Genomic DNA, 21410 nt, shown 5'->3' on the forward strand with positions numbered 1-21410 from the left:
CCAATATCTGCATATATGTACATATATATGCATATGCACATGCACAACTCTATAAACATATATATCTGTGTGTGTATGTATAGGACAGATCCTTTGCGACTGTGGTTGCTTCCATTGTGTTGATCAGAGTTCCTAAGTTTTTCAAAGCTCTTTGTCTTTACGGTATTGTTATTGTATATATTATTCTCCTGATTCTGCTCATTTCATTTTGCATCAGCTCACGCAAGTCTTCGTGGGTTTTTCTGAAACCGTTTCTTTCATCATTTTTTATAGTGCAATAGCTTTCCATCCCATACATATACTATACCTTATTCAGCCATTTCCCCATTGATGGACCCTCCCTCAGTCTCCAGTTCTTTACCACCACAAAAAAAGAGTTGCTATAAATATTTTTGTACATACAGGCTCTTTTCCTCATTCTTTGGGGTGGAGACCTAGACGCAGTATTTCTGGGTGAAAGGGTATGCGAAGGATTTGATAGCTTTCTGTGCACAGTTCCAAATTGCTTTCCAGAATGACCGGACTAATTCACAGCTTCACCAACAGAGCATTAGTGTATCTGTTTTCCTGCAGCCCATCCCTACAGGCCCTTTGAAATGTCTATGATTTCACAAGTGATTTCTTCCTCACCAAATTCAGTGTTTGCTTGCTAATCACCTGTTTTCATCTCTTTATTTCTATCCTATTGCTGCCCACCCCATTCTTGGTTTTTAGATTTGGCTTCTGCTGGTTCTCTTACCGTGCTTCAAGAGCCAGTTCAAATGCAGTTTCCTCTGGGTTGTTTTCTCAACGTTCCCCAGAAAGCGTGAGATTGGAAGGCAGAGGACCAAAGTTCAAGTTCAGGTCTGCTTATTCTTTGAGTGAGTTTGGACACATTATTTCCCTTGTCTGTGGGTAACGATGAATTGGCCAGTTGGGACCTAGTCCTTAGAGTATATACCAGGTGGGGGGGTGGTGCTTGAAGGGGAAGGAGGGTCTGCCTGCTGCCAACCCACCTGGGGCAGTCAGTGAGCCTGTTTCTGAAGATGAACATAAATGCGTAATGCCCCTGATTTAAAACATGCACAGGTATGTTGTGACTGTTTCCTGATAAAGAAAAGGCCTGTTAACTGGCTGCTGAGCCAGACCTTAATATGCATACAAAAGGCTCCAATGGAGGAACTCTCTCTCACTCGTGGTGATGAGTGAGGCAAGCCTCCAAGTAGGGAGCCAGACAGCTACCATCCCCACCCCGGCTGACCTGGGACTGAGAACACACGGCACGTCTGCTGCTCTTCCTCCTTACATTTGTTCTTTTTTGCTATCAGGTGAATGAATGACAAGATGGAATGGACAAATGGATGAGGCTGCAACCTTGTGAGCTGACCTAAAAAGTCAGAGGATGCATCAGAAGTCTAGTGACAGGAGTCCATGGCAAGGAGTTTGAAACTGATAAGAGCAGAGCAGGGTGCGAAGCTGGCACAGCCTGAAGGAGCTACCTTTGTGACTCAGCACCAAGTCCATTCAGACACATGTCCGGCGGGCAGGAGAGTGACAGTCCAGTAGCAATGCCACATAGTGACCAGCTTACATTTGAATCTACTCTCCCAAGGGACCAAAGGGATCTGCGAGGGGAGCCTCTGGTTCTGACCATCTTTGTCCTTTTCTTTTGTTGTATCTTTTGAAGTAAATATCTCTTTGTAAAAGTGAGTCAATGTGAATTGGTTATCAATGATATGGAGGACAGATAGCAATGGATTCCTTGTTGTTGGGGTGCTAATCACTGATAGTAATATTTCAAGGAACAAACCAGAATGAGGACTGGGAGCAACAGCATTAGAAGAATCACTCAGGGGCAGCTAGGTGGTACAGTGGGTAGAGCACCAGCCCTGAAGTCAGGAGGACTTGAGTTCAAATCTGGCATCAGACACATCACACTTACTAGCTGTGTGACCCTGGGCAAGTCACTTAACCCCAATTGCCTCACCCAAAAAAAAAAAAATCACCCAACCCCTGCCTCCATATTACTTATAAAATAAGAGGGTTGAACCAGATCTCTAAGGTCCTTTCTGGCTTGAAATCCATGCCCTTAAGTGATGCTTTTCATCCTTTAAATTTGCATGGTGCCTTGTACATTTCTAAATATTACACTCACACACATACACACACACACACTCACACACACTCCTTTGTGTTATGTTGATTTGTGTGAGCAAATTATTCCTACCTACTTGAGTATAAACTCCCTGAAGATAAGGATTTGGTTTTATTCATCTTTGCAACCATCTTGGTGCTGGTAGGTACTCAAATGAATCTGTTGAATTGTTTTTGCTTTTGACTTCTTTTCTTTCCTATGGCCATTACTGGATGTAATCTAAAGCTCAGGCCCAAGCTGCCTGCCCTTCTTCCTCTACACTCTCTTGAAAAAGTCATTTGTTCCCAAGGTTTTAGTCACCATGTGTATCTGGACCTGAGTTAAAATCTTATCTCTGATGCTCACACCTTGTGTGCAATGACTTCACCACCTCAGTCTCCTCATCTCAAAAATGAGGAACGGTACCGGTCGGTCCCTTCTAGCTTCAAATGTACCATCCTTTTCTCAAGCCATGTGTTTCCAGTTGTCTGTATTCTACAGGACAAATCATGACCAAAAAATGTGTTAAATATAGCAAATGAGTTAGCTATGTAAGAACGGATTTTCATGCATGAAATGACTGGATTCAAAAGTGCTGAGTGGCAGAGGAGGAAGGAAAGAAATCCAGGCCAAAGAGCAGGTGGGCCATTTGGATAAGAAGGCAGGTCAAGGTGTGTGGGAAAGATATCCTAAAGCTAAGCGAGGCTGGGCCATCTTGAAGCAGGACTGAGAGGAACTTGGAAGAGAAACTCGGACAGGCTGTGTTCAAGTTTTTGAAGGACTAACGTGAGGAAAAAGGCTTAGCTGGTCAATCACAGTCGATGAGCATTTATGAAGCACTTACTGTGTACCAAGCAAAGGCCAAAGAAAGGCAAAAAACATGATCTCTGACCTTACAGAGCTCAGATTTGAGTAGGGAGGACAACATGTTAGCAACTATGTGATAGACAGAGTGATGTACGCAGTGGAAATGAAAGGAAACCCCCAAGGGAAGAAGGCACAAACCCTGGAGAGGGGCTGAAGGGGACCTGGAAGCCCTTCTACAGAAGGTGGGATTTGAGCAGAGTTGGGGAGGAAGCCATAGACTTGTTCTGTGTGACCCTAGAGGTCAGATCCCCAAGCAATGGGTGGAAATTGAAAAGAAGCAAGTTTAGGCTTTGCTGCCAGGAAAACCTCCCTAACAATCAGCTGTCCAAGCTTGGAATAGGTTTTCTCTCAAGGTAGTGGATTTCCCCTTTTTGATGGACTTCAAGCAGAATCTGGATAGAAAAGATTCCTCTTAGGAATGGATTTGATGAGGATCATAGAAGTAGAATGAGAAGAGAGCTTAGAGACCACTTAGTGCAACCCTCGCATTTTACAGATGAGGAAACTGAGGCCCAGGGATATTTAAGGACTTACCCAGTCACCAAGGTAGCAAGAATGGGAGTCAGGATTGATGACTGTTGAGGTCTTCCATTTCTGGAATCTGTGATTTGTCCAATGTAGTACATGGTATTGGAGGATGTCATCTCCTGGATGCTAAATCCAGAACTCTTTCCATGAACCACACGGCTGCTTCCTTTTCTGTTTTCTGATTGGTTCCTTCCTATTAATTTCTACACCCACCACATTCATCTAGACCAGAAGTTCCCAAACTTGACTTACTGCCCCCCTTTTAAAAAAAATCACTCAGTGCTCCCCCCTGGAAATCTACTTTCTTTAACACTTTAACTTTCTTTTTTTAAATTTGCATCATTTCAAAAATATAAAATACATTTTTAAAAATGGCGCATCTTAAATTTAATAATTTATTGTAAACTTGTGTTTTTTCAGCATTGAAATTTGATGATGCAATATTGCATCATGTAACTGTATATTATTATATTGTAAACAAGTCACTACATGTACATATTATTGCCAGGACTTCCTGACAATGCACGAGACGCTACCTGCCAACACTTGCTTGTTAAGACCTGTTGGTGGACTTGACCACTGATGAATGATAACTTGTATTTTGTGTGTTTATTTGGAAAATAATATAATCACTATGACTTTAACTCTGTTACACAACAGATAAAACATGTATGAAGGGTTTTTCAAAAGTTTCTTATCTTCTCTTCTTTCCTTATGTTTCCACCGCCCCCTTACTTTCATTCAATGACCCCTAGTTGCACCCGAGGCTACTACTGCCCCCTGGATTGTTCCAGTGCAGGCCAGGGGGCAGTATCGCCCACTTTGGGAACCTCTGCTCTAACTCTTCATCCCTTCATCCCCAATCACCTTTTAGAAGTTCTCCATGCCTCTAGTTTTCCCCTGCTCCCATCTGTTCTGCTCACCAGCTAGAAGAATGCATCTTCAACAGTGTCTCATGACACCATTGCCAGTTGTTCGTGTCAGCCAAGCAGACCTGCCTACTCATTACAGCACAGCGTTGACTCAACTTTGGCAGAAATCAGCCCTCTTCCCCAAGAGCTTTTCTTGACTCCTGTCCACTCACTCCAGGAGCCTCCCTCCTTTGAAGCCTTGCTCTGTAAAAGTCCTGATGGGGCTCGTGTTTCCATCTTTTCATTCCTTCCCCAGTCTTATGAGTCACAGAGTCTTATGCTTCTTAGTGAAGGAATTGTCTATATTTACCACATTCTTGATTATATTATTACCACTATTCTCTGTGCTGAGTAAACAGTTTTTGATTAAAATGCCCTAAACATTTATTTCTAGGACTTCTGAAATTAAGCTTTGATCATTGTTGCCCTAAGCTTTGTTGTGTTCATGTCTGACTCTTCATGACCCCATGGATGGTGCCAGTACAGTCCATGAGGTTTTCTTGGCAGAAAGGCTTGTCATTTTCTTCTCTAGGTTCATTTTAACAGATGAGGAACTGAGGCAAACGGTTAAGTGACTTGCTCAGGGTCATAGAGCTCGTAAGTGTCTGAAGCTGGATTTGGACTCAAGTCTTTCTGCCTTCAAGCCCAGTGCTCTATCCACTGAGCCCCCAGTTGCCCATCTTAAGCATTAGCAACATCCTCTAGTCCAGGGCCTCAAACTTTTTCCACTCCCTTTTGTTGGCATTGCATGGCCCGAGGGTTTGGGCAGTGCAAAGTTCGAATGACATGTGTTCAGAACCAAGGCTGCAGTGAAGTTATCCAACTGGGCAAGCACTGCCAGAAACACCTTGGATTCATTACTGGTTTGATTTTTAATTAAGTTTTGGTCACTGTGCATTCAGAAATCTTTTACTGTTGCCAAATGGGGTTGAGACCCACAGTTTAAGAAGCACTGAATCTAGTTCAATTCTGCGTGTCTGAGATTCTACTATAAATAGCTGAACAATGTATTTCAAACTCTGTCCCCCACAAAATAAGACCTGGGTTTTAGTCCAGGGTCCCCCATTATCTGTGCAATTTGGGCCAGTCATTGACCTGCTCTAACACCGTTTCCTATTTAATCCTTGTATTTATAGGGTGCTTGTGTGGATTAAATATTTACGTGATTGGGACAGCTAAGTGGTGCAGTGGATAGAGCTCCAGCCTTGGAGTCAGGAGGACCTGAGTTCAAATTCTGCCTCAGATACTTGACACTTACTAGCTGTGTGACCCTGGGCAAGTCACTTAACCCCGATTGCCTCACCAAAAACCAAAAAAAAAAAAATTGGTCATTTTTGTAGATTATTGGGCCCACTACCACACTCAGCCATGATTTTTGTCTAGACTTCATAACCTCAATCTACATTGTGTGATATATTAAAAAAAAACCCAAATTAATAAACATAATTTGGAGAGGGGGGAATCAAGAAAGGCCTACGGAGAAGACACTATCTGTTACATGTCTTCCTAAGTAGAATATAAGTTCGGTGAATGTAGGATCTCTTTCTTCTCTGTCTGTTATCTCCAGGGCCTGGCTCAGTATCTGGCGTAATACTTGTTTATTCATCTGTCTCTGTGAACCTAAATGGCCATGGTTTCACCTTTTTGTGATAAATTCTCAAGAATTTTTACCCTGGAGAGATGTGGGGCCCAGCCCAGCATTATCCCTGATAATAGCACCAAGAGACCATTGTGGGGAGGACATGGTCAAACAGTTAAGGTGCAGATTTCTCCCACCCCAGTATCACTAGCTCCAACATGAAGTTTTTGCTCATTGGTGGACTTCTCTAAACCTTTCTTTTTAGTTTCTTGGGGTAACTATCTCCACAGGTTTCTTCCTCCCTCTCTTACCTTTATTTGTGCCAAGTAGCATTTCTTAAGATTAACAGATTTAGAATTGGAAGGGATCTCAGAGGACATTTAATATGTCATCCATTTGCTTTTGAAATTCACACCCAGTGAGACAAAGGATTTACCCAAGATCACATAGTAAAAGTAGTAGGCAGGATTTGAACCCAGGCTTTCTGACTCCAAATGCAATGCTCCCCCCCCATCTCTGTTGTTCTTTCTCCAGCCTTTTAAGCTTCAAGGGGAAACTCAGTTCCAGATCATAACTTTCTCTTTTACTCTCACAGGGTGCTTTGCTCAGTTCTTTGTATGTGTCCCATCTCTCCTGCACAGAGCAGGTCAGGTACCCAGGAAAGTTTATATATTGTGCATTTATGTTCACCAGAACCCCCAGCACCCTTCAAGGCTCCATTTGGCTAACTTCCTACTTCAAGCCTTCTTTGTTGCCCACACTCCCTCTTCAAATTTCCCTAGGATCAGATTTAAAACTGTAAGCGCTCTGAGCAACACAGCTCAGACACACACACTCTGTGTGCTCAGGTTTTGATTACCCAATATGGCATTTGGATTTACTTGTTACATTGCCCTCCCCCTCCTGATCACCTACCTCTCACCCCTTTCTGGATCAGCTCCTGGAAGGCCGGGATGATTCTCTTATCTGTTCTTGCATCCATAATCTGAGGCCCTTAACCCGATTTTATCTAAAGCCCTATGTGTTCGATTAAGTATCTTAGGATCAAGAAAACTGGGTATATTTCTATACAGTGTATTTCATAATTTTCAATTACATAATTTTAATTTGGCTTTAGTTTTCTGTCAGTTAACTGGAGAGACAGCGAGAGAGAGATTAGCACAGGGTCCAAACATGCATCTCCAAGTTTGTTACAGGAAGGCCTTGCAATGAGCAAAAGCTTCATTTTTACATAATTTGTTAAAAAGGGAATTCGATTTTTAAAGTCACCTGCGCATCGATTCAGTCCTGCAGGCGGCAGCCATTTGCTCCAGGCTTTCCTTTCGGCATTGAGCTAGGTCTGCCTCTGCCTCGGGGTTGGAGGCAAGGTTGGAGATGTGCTGTATGCATGCTCCTACGCACTAAGGGCATACACCCATGGAAGTGACTGAGGCCACACCAAATATTTCACAATGTAATCTTTATTTTCATCAGTCATACAAATAACTTTCTATACTATTGCAGGGTAATCTGGTTAGGATATGGCAGTTCGAGATTGTGAAGTCCAGTGACGAACCCTTCTCGGAGGGCTGACCGCCCAAGTCGATGGCCCTCTTTCCCAGTGCATCTTGCCTTTAAATGTGGATAATGCAGGTGGCTATCTATGTTCCCTCGAAACCAGGACCGGGGTAGGGGGTGGGGAGTCCCTTCAAGGTGCATGTCTCGCCAGGGATCTAGGAAATTTCACTCCGCTTCTCTTGTTCAATTGCTGCGGGACCAGAAGATACATTTTAGTTCTGGGATCCTAGCGGAGGGAGGGGTGGGCACATGGGGAGGTGGGCGGGGTGAAGTTGGAGGGGAAAAGCCGAGGGAGGCGGGCTGGAAGTTGGGGCCGGCTACGGGCAAGTCCGGGGGTCTCTCCCAGGGTGGCCTATGCCCGGGGTGGGGTGGGGGGCGGTCCAGGGGCTCCGGGGCTCACTCTCTTTGGTGGGCAGAGTGTTCTTCTCCTGCGTCTCCGTCTTTTTGAGCTTGGCCTTGTCGAAGCTCGCGATCTCCCCCATGTCGGGCTTGTCTGCCATCTTCGGATCTGAAGAAGCCTGCGGGTCAAAGGGACAGGGCTGACCGGCCCGGAGCCTCCCCGCCCCGCGCTCGCCGGACGCCCACCCCGCGCCGCCCGTCCGGGGCCGGTCTCCCAGCCCGAAGACGGCGCCGCAGCCGCTCACGGTCAGGATCTCCCAGCCCCGCCGCCGCCGCCATAAGCCCGAGGGCTCCAGGTCCGCCGCCCCCGCCTCCGCCCCAGCCGCCGGCCCCGCCGTGCGCCCTCCAGCCCCGCACAGCCCGGCGGCGGTTCCTGCACGGGGCACGCGCGCGGGGGCCGGGACGCGCGGCGGCCGGCTGGCCGTGTCCGTCGGTCGGTCTGCGTCTGCCGGCCAGGCGGGGTGTCCCCGCGAGCCGCACCCCGCCCGGCCGAGCTCACCTCGCCCGCGGTCGCGCCCAGCTCCCTATGCCTCCTCCTCCCGCGGCTGCAGCCAGAGACAAAAGAGCGCGGCGCGCCCCGCGCCTTATGTAGCCCTCCGCCCCCGCGGCCCGCCCCGCCTCCGGCCCACCCCTTCCCGGGAGAGCACCGCCCACCCTGGCCACCGCCCAGCCGGGAGCATGCGGTCGGTCGGCGCCAGCAAGCTAGGGGCGGTGGCCGGAGGCGTGTGCGAACCCATGCATGCACACACACGCACACCCGTGCACACACACACACACACACACGCATATGCATACTCCTTCAGGGCACGGCGGGCACGTCCCAGACATACTCTCGAGCCCATTCCACTGACGTCCCGCGTTGTCTCCCTCCCGACCCTTCTTTCTCTTTTCTTTTTGCAAGGCCCAGTCTGCAAGACTGCAGAGGAGACCCTCTCCCGGGCCATCTCTCCCTCCCGCCAAGTTCGGGCCCAGCCTGCTCTCGGCTGGTGCCCGCCAAACCTTACCCTGATTCCCGCGCGCGTGCCAGCGGGAACGGGACTGGACGTTCCATCCCCGCAGCCCCACCTGCGGTGGCTGTTGCTGCAGCTGCGCGCCATCCAGCACCTTCTGCACTGAGCCCCCAGACCTGGGGGAGGGACGCCTTTCGTGCACCGTGACCATACTTTATGCAATCCCTTTTGCATGTGAGCAGAAAAGTCTGGCTTCCCGGTTTTTCCCCGGGGACATGCTTTTTTATCTGGCTCAGCCCCCATTCCCCAATGAGATGGGAAATGTGTGTATGTATGAATAGGTGTGTGTGTATATATATTATATATAATATATATAATATGTATATGTATGTATATAAAACATACATACAAGCACATATGTACCCATATCCATATATGCACACGTGTGATATATTTGTATATAACCATGCATATACATTTATATACACATACAGACGAGTGTACATACGTATATATGTGTGTATATTATTTATGTATATATATTACACACACACACACACACACACGAAACACCCACACTAGTTCCTCACATCCAAACACATCCATCCATCCATCCATCCATACATATTGCAGTTACAAATTAAGGACGCCAGCTTTCTCAAGTTCCTTAAAAGAAACTTCTCTACCCTGTTCTAACAGATAGAAGTTTTATTTTAAAATGATCCATCAAACAAAATTTAAAACTCCCACCGTTTTTTAACCCTCCCTCTCTTAAGTGATACTCGCGGAGACAATTATGCATTCGAATATGATGCTTTCGGTTAGCTCCTGCAAAGTCACGGTGGAGAATGGGCACGGATGAGACTAGTGGTGCAGATGGCGTCCTGTAGCTTCCCCACTCCCCAGCCCCCAACATCCCACCCTTATGCCGGGTGGGTCTTCATTTCTCCTGCTCTTCACTTGGTTTCTTATTCCGGTCTTTGCTTCCAGATTCATTTCCCTAGCCTGGCAGCGTTTTCTCTGCATCTCACAGGGAAAAAGTGGAGCAGTGAGCACCATGATGAAAGATATAAACGAATTTCAGTTCCCCGCCGCGGGTTTGTCTCTACCCCCAGCCCCAACCTCACCCCACCCTATCTGAAGGGCCATAATTGAAGGAAGCAGGAGGAAAGCTGTTATGGGTTCTTAAAAAAAAATATTCAGAAAAAAAAAAAAAGACTCGGTAGTGTGGTGCTGGGGAAAGAGCCCTAGTTCTGGAAGCCAAGGCTCTGTTTTCCAATTCCTCCCCCCCTTACGTTTACTGTGTGTGTGACCTCGGGCCAGATCCTCTATTGTGGGAAATCTTGGCTGTTCTCCTTGACAACAAGCTCAGAGGTTTCAGATGACCCCTCCCGCCCAAATCTGAGTGTAACACTGGCCATTGGGGGGGGGTGGGGATGCACCTACCCCTGGCCAATAGTTCATTATAGGTCGTATATGTGTGTGTGTGTCTTTATATATATGTTTTTTTTTTATCCCTAGGGTCTTAGACACAATCTCTGAATTCAATTCCACTAACATTTTTACTGTTTTTTAAACTTTTAAAAATTTATTTATTTTATTCTGAACTTAAGAAATAAAACAAGCATTCCCATAACAAAGTGGGATTGAAAAACAGGATTGCACCTGAAATTGCAGATCCATCATGTACAACTTGCTATTCCTTTCAAATATACAACAAAATTATCAAGTGACTTTTTCCCTCCCCCTACCCCAAAACTTTGAGATGGCTACTATTAGACACAAATCTGTATGTGTGTGTGTGTGTGTGTGTGTGTGTGTGTGTGTGTGTGTATACATATGCCCATTCTTTTTCTGGGTTCAAACAGCATCTTCCTTCATGGGATCTTTGCGGTTAATTTGGGCATTTATAACAGTCAGAATGACTTGGCTGGTCAAAGTTGTTCTTAAAACAATACTGCTGTTACTGTATACAATGTTTTCTTGGTTCTACTCATTTTGCTCTTCATTTTTTTGTGGAGATCTCTCCATGCTTTTCTAAAATCATTGAGCTCATCACTTGTTATAGCAGAGTAATATTCCATCATGAACATGTACCACAATTTGTTTAGCCATCCCCCAATTGATGGGCATCCCTGAAATTACCAGTTCTTTGCCACCACAAAGAGAGCTGCTATAAATATTTTAGAACATGTAGTTTCTTTTCCATTTTACCCTAATCATCTCGGGAAACAGACCTAATAGTGGTATTGTTGGGTCAAAGGGTACAGGCAGTTTAATAACTCTTTGGGCATAATTCCAGACTGCTCTCCAAAATGATTGGATCAGCTCACAGATCCACTAACAATGAATTAAGGTGCTGATTTTTCCACATCACCTCCAACATTTGTCACTTTCCCCTTCTATCATTTTAGCCAATCTGATAAGTGTAAACTATCTCAACGTTGTTTTAATTTTCATTTCTCTAATCAATAATTATTTAGAGCATTTTTCGTATGACTTTAAATAAATTGTTTTGATTTCTTCATCAGAAAACTCCTTGTTCACCACTAACATTTATTAAGCACAAATTGAGTGCAAGGCATTGTGCTAAGGGCTGGGGAGAGAGAGACAGAGACACAGAAACGGAGAGGGAGAGAGAGAGAGAGAGAGAGAGAGAGAGAGAGAGAGAGAGAGAGAGAATTTTTTTTTTGTCACCAAAGAAGGTTCATTGAGTGGTAAAGGGACTTGCCTGAGCTACCCGTCTTTCTAGTGAACGTATGTTTCGTTTGATCTTGTCACTTTCAAATTTGGAAAGATGCTAGCTCTAGGAGGCTGCTATGTTGAAGACATGCTTGATCCCCCTCTCAGCCCTGTATTTTTCACACCAAAAGGAATTCCTCTCTTTTGCCTGTCCTCAGGTGGCTGCCTGCCGAGAATGCCCTGGTTTGAACTGGACTGGCATTGTGGGTGTCTGAATTAGAAGGATGCACAGGACTCCAGGGAGTCCTCTGACTCTATGCAATCACAGAAACCTGGCTCAGCCCCCAAATGGTAAATCCCTGGAGAAGCCACAGTATCCCTGGGCCACCTCCATTGCCTTCTTTGAGATATAATGAATCCGAGCCCCAGATAGTGTCACTCAAGGAACTGAGTAGCTGTAACAGGATTTGATGTGCCTGATGTGTATTAGATGCTTAATAAAATGCTTGTTGATTGTTGAACCCAGGCCTTCTGACTCCAAATACTTTTAGGCAAGGAAAAAAAAGTGGGGACATTACTTTGACCAAAAATCTGGGGAATAAAGAGGATAGAGAAAATGATGCCATGTAAATATGGTTGTAAATACTATTAACTCAGATTTTTCTAGTGCCTTTCTTGTAAAGAGCTGAGTTCTTCGCATGTAATTCTCATAGATTTAAACTTCATTTTAGACTGAATCATCAGTCAAAAACATAGCTCCCTTTGCTTATTATTTGTGTGCAGATAATTATTGTACTTTTCTGCCTTGTCATGTACCTAATTATCAGAAAACTGAACCCCTCTGGATACTTCATTTTCTGTTTTCCATCTTGGACATAATACACATAATCACCAATCTCTTTTCTTTTAATGAGTTCCTTTTAGAGCTCATGTTATTTTTCCCATCTGTATCGTGAAAATTTTGTTCTTGTTTGACGTATGGCCAAATTTTCCTCTGCTATCCTGTTTTACTTCCTAATTTGATCTTGAAAATAGACACTAAATTACTCACTCACATAAGTAGTAAATTATACCAGGTAAATTGAAAAAAGAAATGAATGAGGTTATCCTCTACCAGGACCCTTCCTCAGAGAAGTGAGGCTGATACCAAAACATACATAGGCACTATATATCTGTGTGTATATATGTATACATATATAATATATATAAAATCTAATTTTCAATTAACAAGCATTTCTCTGTCCCTCCCACACCCTACCCCTTTGAAAAAAGAAAAGAATGAATCCCTCAACAGATATGCATAGACAAACAAAATATATTTCTTCATTGGCCAAGTTCAAAAACGTATGTTTCATTTTGTTTCTTGTATCCATCCCCTCTCTGTGAATAGTATGTTTCATCATCGGTGCGCTGGAATCATGGTTGGTCATTGCATCAAGCAGAATTCCTAAGTCTTTCAAAGTCATTTGTCTTTATAGTGTTGTTTTTATTGCATGAACGGTTCTCCTAGTTCTGTTCTCTTCATTCTCCATTAGTTCATATAAGCCTTCCTGGGTTTCTCTGAATCCATCTCATTCATTGCATTATATTCATGTAATTTGTTCAGCCATTCCATTTAGTTTCCTGTTTTTTAGTGTTGCAAAAAGAGGTCTATAGGGGCAGCTAGGTGGCGCAGTGGATAGAGCTCTGGCCTTGAAATCAGGAGGACCTGAGTTCAAATGCAGCCTCAGACACTTGACACTTACTTAGCTGTGTGACCCTGGGCAAGTCACTTAACCCTAGCCAAACCCATGCCTAGCCAAAAAAAAAAAAGAGGTCTATAAATATTTTGGTACTTATGAATCCTTCTCACTTTCCTTTGACCTCTTTAGGGATATAGGCCCAATAACAGTATTTCTGGGTCAAAGGGTATGTACAATCTAGTGAAATTTTGGGGCCTAGTTCCAATTGCTTTCCGGAAGGACCGTACCAACAGTGCTTTAATATGTCTGTTTTCCTATAGTCCTTTTCACTTTTGTTTTTCATTTTCATGTTTTATCTTTGTAAATCTTATGGGAGTGAGGTAGAACCTCAAAGTTGCTTTAATTTGCATTTCTCTAATTATTACTGATTTAGAGTTTTAGTTGTTTTTTTTTTTTCCCTCCAGTTAGATGCTATAGTAACTAGAATACTATACTTGGAGTCAGGAAAACCCAAGTTCAAATTCTACCTCAGACATTTAATTAGCTGTGTGATTCTGGGCAAGTCATTTGACTATTCTGTACCTCAGTTTCCTCTTCTGTAAACTGTCAGTTAATTGTTAAACACTTATTAAGCACCTGCTGCGTGCCAGGCACTGGGCTAAGCTCTGGGGACACAAAGAAAGATGAAAGACAGTCCCTGCACTAAAGGAGCTCACAGTCTAATGGAGAAAACAACAGGCAAACAACTATTTAGATACAAACTATGTGTACCGTACATGGGAAATAATTAACAGAGGGAAGGGGCTAGAATTAAGGGAGTCAGTAAAGGCTTCCTATAAAAGAAACTTGAAAGAAACCAGGAAGTAGAGGTGAGGAGAGAGGGCATGCCAGGCATAGGGGACAACCAATGAAAATGCTTGGAATCTGGAGATGGAATCTCTTGTTTGAGAAAGATCAGAGAGGCCAGTGTCACCAGACAGAAGCACACGTAGGGGTGAGTAAAGTGTAAGAAGACTAGAAAGGTGGGGGAAGGGGGGAAGGGGCACAGGTTATTTAGGGCTTTGAATGCCAGAGGATTTTATATTTGGTTTTTGAGGTGACAGAGTCACTGGAATTTATAGATTTGGGAGGGTGCCACATGACCAGATCTGTGCTTTAGGAAGATTTAGGCTAATTCAGGATGGATTGTAGTGGGAAGAGATTTGTTGCAGGGAGCCCAACCGGGCGACTTTGAAATAGTCTGGAGATGAGGAGCTCTACCAGGGTGGTAGAGAGGGCTTATAAGAAGGGGTTTATGAAAGTAAAATAAAAAGGTCTTGACCACAGATTAGATGTGGGAGGGGCTGAAGAGAATGAGGAGCACGGGATGACACCAATGTTGTGAGCCTGGGGGCCCAAGAGGATCACCGTCCCCCAAATGCCTCTACAATGATAGGGAAGTCTGGAAGGGAGAATGGCTTGGGGGAGGGAGTTCAGTGTAGACCGTTGAGTTTCAAATGTCTACCAGACGTCTAGTTTGAGACGTCTGAGAGGCAGTTGGAGGTCTGAGATTGGAGGTCAGCAGAGAGATTAGGGCAGATCAAGTACATCTAGGAATCAGCAGCACAAAGATGATAATTAAGTCTTTGGGAACTGATGAGATCACCAGGTGAAGTAGTATGAAGAGAGAAGGGAAGAGGGCCCAGAAGAGAGCCCGGCGGGACACTCGTGCTTAGCAGCCATGCCCTAAATGAAGACACAGCAGAGGAAACTGAGACTCGGTCAGATAGGTCGGACAGTATAGCCATACTGTCCATAAACTCCCCTTCTGAATTTAGCCCTCTGCTTACCTCCCCACTCCTACTTGTTCCTATGGTTTGCACAGTCCTACTTTTTTATCCTCATCTCCAAATTCTGATCTCTACTAAGGGCTTCCTCAGGGCTCCTCAGACTCTGAGCCCACTGGCCTCTTCCTGCGTCCCTCCCTGACACTCCATGTTTGCCCCACCTGGCAACATCTTCACGTCCCTGTGCAGGACCATCCCCCCCCCCCAGAGTCCCCTATCCAAGAGTTTTCTCCAATAAATAGCAGTTTCCTTTGGATAACAGATGATAAAAGTTTACTTCCAATATTGCCTTGAAACTGTGGATCACTGAAGCCATGGGCAACCTGCACCTGTTACAAATGGACTTCTTGGGTCTACCGATAGGGGATTCCATGTTACTGTTCAAGGAACATTTCTAAGGAGTTGAGTTGTGCTGTGGCTCACTTGGATGTCCTTGGAGTACCACAGTCGCTCAGCCTCCTGGACTGGTTCTCGATTCCTAGTCAAGATCAGGTCTGGTGCATTTCCCGTCCTTCTGGGTTCTTCAATTATCTGTTCTGAAAATCATTGTTTTTAAAAATTAAATACATACTCTGCACTTATAGCTGGCACTTACTGAATGTTTAAGTGAATAAAAATGTCACCCCCTCCTTTTGTCACAATGAGGCATTTCACCCATATATGTCAGAAAAATAAAATTCCCTGTTATTACTACCTTGACCAATTTTGCGGCCCCTCAAGGCTCAATTAACATCTCTCTCTCTCTCTATGTATCTCAGTCTCCTTGTTTTGATCTATAATACATCCTTGCTGCCGCTTTAAAAAATTATGTGAGTTGACTTCATGTGTGTAATTAATATCAAATTGCTTACCTGCTCAAGAAGGGGGAAAGGGCGGGATAGAGGTAGAGAATGTGGAAATCAAAAATTTTTTAAATGATTGTTAAAAAATTTTATATGTAAATTGGGAAATATTTAACAAACTAATTTTAAAAATGATGTGTGTAGAATTTACACTTACAAAGATTCTGTAGTACTTTCTTTTTTCTGATGAGATTTTTATTGCCCTGTTATTGTTTATATCATCTTCACCACATCCCCCTCTCATCTGTCTCTCCCTTTGCTCCCTATAGAGTTTGTAATAGATGTGACCCATTAATTATCTTCTCACCTTTCCCATCATAAAGGACACCAAGTTTTTGAGATGCCAGTCATATCACAACACTTGGCTATCTTGCTCTCACCTGCTGCTATTTATTCATTTTGTGACTTGGGCTTCTATTGTTGGTATAGAATATAACTTAGTTTTGGTCCTTTTACAGGCAAAAAAAGGAGGTGGCAGAGGATGAGGTGATAGATGGTGTCATGGAAGCAACGAACATGAGCTTGACTTTGGGAGATAGCAGAAGGACCCGGTGTGCTATGGACCAGGGGGTCTCGAAGAGTTGGACACAATTGAATGACTGAATAAGAAACAACAACATACCAGTGTGATGAGTCAATTTCTTTTTCAATTGATCTTTCAGAAGACTGTGAGAATTATATGAACTGATACAAAATGAAATAAGCAGAACCAGGAAGTCAATTTACACAGTGACTACAATAATGAAAATTGATCAAGATGAAAATAAAAACTGTGAAGAAAGCACTGTGTGATTATAATGGCCAGACTTGCCCCCACCCCCACTTCCCAACAAGAAAAGTTGAGAAAATGCACCTCTCTCCCTTTTTTTGCAGAGGAAGGGGATTACTGGCATGGAATTTATTTCCCTTTACTGCCAGACTTGGTTGATGTGATGGGTGGTTTCAGGGGAACTGCTTTCCTTTTTAATCTCTGTTATAGGGAAGGGATTGCTGGGAAGGGGTGGGGAGAAAAATATTTTTTGAAATGGAGATGTAAAAAACTATATATATATATATATATATATATATTTTAACTAAAAGTCCATGGAATTTTCTTCTCCCACTCAGGCAAGGTTCTCATCAATCCAAATTGTGCTCTTCCATGTTTATAGGCCTTCCTCAAATTTTCAGTCCCAAAACAAAAATGTTTAATGCTAGCAGTATGGTTATCTCTGGTTGCTATTACCAGGTTTTCTATAGTGTGAGGGAAATGGATTGCATACTGGACCTGGAATCAGAAAAACATGCTTAATATGCATAGGTGATAGGACGCAGGTGATCCGCAGAGGTGGATATTTCCAGCATTGTGGGCTACTTAATGAGTTCACCAGTTTCTGGGTTCTTGAGTCATGCTGGCCTCCCAATAGAGGGTGCCTCATACAACTAGCCTGCTAATTGGAGGAGATGACCACTGATGGGTTTATCCTGAAACCCGAGGGACTAAAAGAGCCAGCCTCCTGAGGCAACCCCTCTCTCTTTGGAATGGCTCTAATTGTGCGGACATTCTTCCTGATAACCGAGCCCATCGCTCTGGGGCCAAGCAGATCACGTCTGGTTGCTCTTCCAGTGACAAGACTTCACAGATTTGAAGGCTAGCTTCATGTTCCCCTTCCATCTGGACATGTTACACTTCATTCTGTCCTGAACCTTGTTGGCAGTCTGAAGTTTATGGACCCTTCTCTGAATCATGTTTGAAAATATATGAAAATAAAGTAACATAAGATGAAACCAATTCTATTGAAATATACTTATCAAACAACATTAAAAAAAAGTTCCCAAGCCCCAGGTTAAGAAGCCAGTCCCTAAGTCTTCTCTATTCCAGGCTAAATACTCTCAGCTTTTTTTTTGCTGAACTTGAGGCCCTTGGATACCCCAGTTGCTGTCCTCTGGTCTCTAGCTTATTTGTCTTTGCTGAAACGTCAGGCCTAGAACCGAACACAGACTCCCAATGTGGATTGGACAAAATCCACAAAGCCAGACTGTCAACTTCCTTCACCTGGGACACTTAAATTAGCTTTCTTGGTCCCGCAACACACTGATGAGTCGGGGTCATCAAACAAACAGCCATCCTGAAACCCCTCCCCCATCTTGTACTTGGGAAGTTTAAAAAAAAGAAGTTCTAATTTATTCCATGTGGCCCCATGTCCTCGTGATAATCATAGCTAGCATTTAGGTAGTGCTTTAAGACTTGGAAGGGCTAAACATTCTTCATGGTAAGTAAGGGAAAAGTAGAGAGCCAAACCAGGTGGGTGAACAGGACAACTGGACAGTCAAGGAGGTGTCAGTATCCCTTCAGCTAAGGGGCAGGACTCCAAAGGTAAGTATCCTATTTCTTCTTCATCCCCCATTAAAGTCAGAGAGCAGATTTTTGATTTATAAAGGTTAATTGACTTAGCCATAAAAAAAGAAAGCTTACCCATACTCCCGAGGCAACCTTTCAATAACTCATACTATGACCTTTCCTAACAGTTATGATTCTATGTTCATAATAAGTACATGTTTCTGAGGCCATAGAACTCAGAGTTAGAAGGGACCTTAAAGGCCATGATGGTGAATGCCTTCATTTATTTATTTTTCATATGCCAGGAAATAGAGGCCTAGAGAGAGACTTGTTGGGTTGTTTCAGTTGTGTCCAACTCTTTATGACCCCGTTTGGGGTTTTCTTGGCAAAGATACTGGAATGGCTTGCTATTTCCTTCTCCAGCTCATTTTATAGGTGAGGAAACTGAGGCAAACAGTGTTAAATGACTTGCCCAGGGTCAAACAGCTAGTAAGTGTCTGAGGGCAGATAAGAAAGAGAGAGAGAGAGAAAGAGAGAGAGAGAGAGAGAGAGAGAGAGAAACAGACAGACAGAGACAGAGAGAGTTGCTAAAGCTCATATAGGTCTTTAGAAATAGAGCCAGGATCTAAACCCACGTGTTCTAACTTAGTGTATGTAACTACCTAGAGCCATTTGAATAGGGCAGAAATAACCAGGGAAGTGTTCCTAAATTTGGCAAGCTTTTAGCAAGGCCTTGAAGGGAGGGAGAGACTGGGATTAAGGGTCAGGATAGCATGATGGAAAGAGTCCTGGACTTGGGATCAGCAGAGAGCTGGGATTGGGTCTTCATCTAGCTGTGATTTATCAGTAAATGGTCTCCCATTTACACTGTATGTATCTTGTATATACATAGTTGTTCACATGTTGTCTCTCCTATTAGAATGTAAGTTCCCCGAGGGCAGGGAATGTGTTTTTGCTTTTCTCTGTATCCCAAGCACTTATCACAGTGAGTTGTGAGAATCAGATGAAACACTTGTTGGAAACCTTAAAATGTTATATAAATGCTAGCTATTATTAATGCTGTTGTTCAATTGTTTCAGGTACATCTGACTCTTCATGATCTCATTTGGGGCTTTCTCTACAAAAATACTAGAGTGCTTTGCCATTTACTTCTCCAGCTCATTTTACAGATGAATAAACTGAGGTCAACAGAGGTAAGTGACTCATCCCGGGTCATATAGCCAGTAAGTGCCTGTGGCTGGATTTGAACTCAGGAAGATGAGCCTTCTTGACTCTAGGCCCAGCACCCTTCCACTGTGCCACCCAGCTGCTCAGCTGTTACTAACACTAATTAATTATTACTAATCATGTCAATAATTACTTGCTGATTGGCTGTGGACCAGCAGAGAAATCACTCTGAGTCTTAGTTTTCTCATCTGTAGGTAGCAGCTGTTCTCCCTCCCCCCATTCCTACCTATGGGCCCCCAAAGACCTACCCTGGGCTTGAGGTACTTTGTAGGTCATCACTCACATGCAACAGCATAGCTCATGAGCCCCCATCAACGTATGTACTTTCACTAAGCCAACAAGAAAGGACACATTAGTTCAAAACAAAAGAAATTTAATCAAACAGCGTGAAGAGAAGATTGACCCATAGCCACAAGGTTACACGTTATCACTAAAGGGAGTGAACACTTTCAGAGAACCAGGACATGTGAATGAAGGAGCTCCAATGCTGGAAACATGGGTGTTGAGGGAACACAAGAGAAGGGGCATTCATGCAGGGAACACTTGCGGCTCAGGTATATGCATGGAAGGCACGTGGAGAAGGACCCGTATGACCCAAGCAGCTCACACCTCCAAGGCCTCAGTGCTGCTGCTAACCTCTGGGAGTGTCATGCTGCTGCTGTCTTCCAGATGTGCATCTCTGCTCCCCTCCGGGTCTCGTGCCTCTGTTTGCCATTGAACACTGCATCTCAGCCTTCGATTGAGAACTACATCGTCTCCATTGGGTGTTTTCCCTCTCCTCTAGCCGTGGTGTTTGCTAAGCTGCTCTCTGCTGCCATCTGCTGGGTGCAGCTACTGGTTAGCGTCTCCTCTGCCAGGGATGGGCGGACTCCTTTAGTTAGTAGCAATGGGCTGTGACAAGCTGGCCATCTAAGCAGCCGGCAAAAGCCAGTGGAAGAGAGACTAGAGTTGAGCTTGTTCTTTTGACTCAGCTGCTTTCACGCAAAGTCCCTGCTCTCAGCTAACTCTCTGATTTGAGGAAAGAAGATTCTTTTTGGTGTCTGTCAAATCCCTGATCATGGGCTTGCTTTCCTTCAAGCCATTTTGGGGACTCCACCCAGCAAAACTTTGGAAGAGCTGCCGAGCCCTGGGACTGTCCGTGAGCTACCCTCCATTCCCGCTCATGTGTTGCTGATGGGCATACAGGTGATTCCGGGTCAAGGGAAGCTCATCAGAGGGCAGGAGCCGGCTCATTTTTCTCCTTATAGCCCCAGCAAGTACCACATTGCTGGGCACATAGTAGGTGCTTAAAAATGTTTGTTGATTGGTTGACTGACTAGATGGAACAATTTGCATTTTTCCTTAAATATGCTGTTGCCCGTTCTTGCCTTCGGTCAGATGTATCTGCCAGTAACAAAACTCTGGTCAGTCTTTGGCATTTCTGCCAATGACAAACTTTGCTAGTTTCCCTACATGTAAGAAGATCCTAGGATCCTGGCTCTAGTATTAGGAGAGATTTTAGAGGCATGTACTTCAATCCCCTCAGGGTATAGATGAGGAAAATGAGGCTCAGATAGCCTGGGGCCACTGAGGCAGTAAACATCAAAGGCACAACTTGAACCCAGGTCCTCTGAGTCCAAAAGAGTACCATCATAATGATGCCATGACATGCAAGTGAATTGGATTTATGTGAGGGAGGGCTGTGCAAAGTCACCAGCCTCACTTTCTCCTCCTGAGTCATCTGGGTCCAGTGGCAAGATGTAGATCATAGATGGTCCTGGATGCAGTGGGAAACCTTGGCCTTTGGCATCATCTCTCTGATGTCAAGGTCCTCTTCAAGAACAAAGGACAAACAATAACAACAACTATAATAATACTTCACAGGATTGCTGTAAGGATTAATCATGCTGATTTTCAGCTGTCACTTGCTACCAGACACAAATCCTGC

The 21410-nt window shown here is 44.2% G+C and overlaps 1 protein-coding gene across 1 annotated transcript; it reads right to left on the minus strand.

The window, feature by feature from the left end:
* Positions 1-7442: 7442 nt before the first annotated feature.
* Positions 7443-8510, minus strand: TMSB10 (thymosin beta 10). The gene is made up of 3 exons (XM_027846140.1): positions 8454-8510; positions 7956-8073; positions 7443-7745 (listed from the first exon to the last, which is right to left on the minus strand). The coding sequence occupies exons 2-3, from the start codon at positions 8053-8055 to the stop codon at positions 7711-7713; spliced, it is 135 nt and encodes a 44-aa protein (XP_027701941.1). The 5' UTR covers positions 8056-8073; positions 8454-8510; the 3' UTR covers positions 7443-7710.
* Positions 8511-21410: the final 12900 nt, after the last annotated feature.

The sequence above is a fragment of the Vombatus ursinus genome, unplaced genomic scaffold, assembly GCF_900497805.2.
Source record: "Vombatus ursinus unplaced genomic scaffold, bare-nosed wombat genome assembly UNPS02015066.1, whole genome shotgun sequence".
Lineage (NCBI taxonomy): Eukaryota > Metazoa > Chordata > Mammalia > Diprotodontia > Vombatidae > Vombatus > Vombatus ursinus.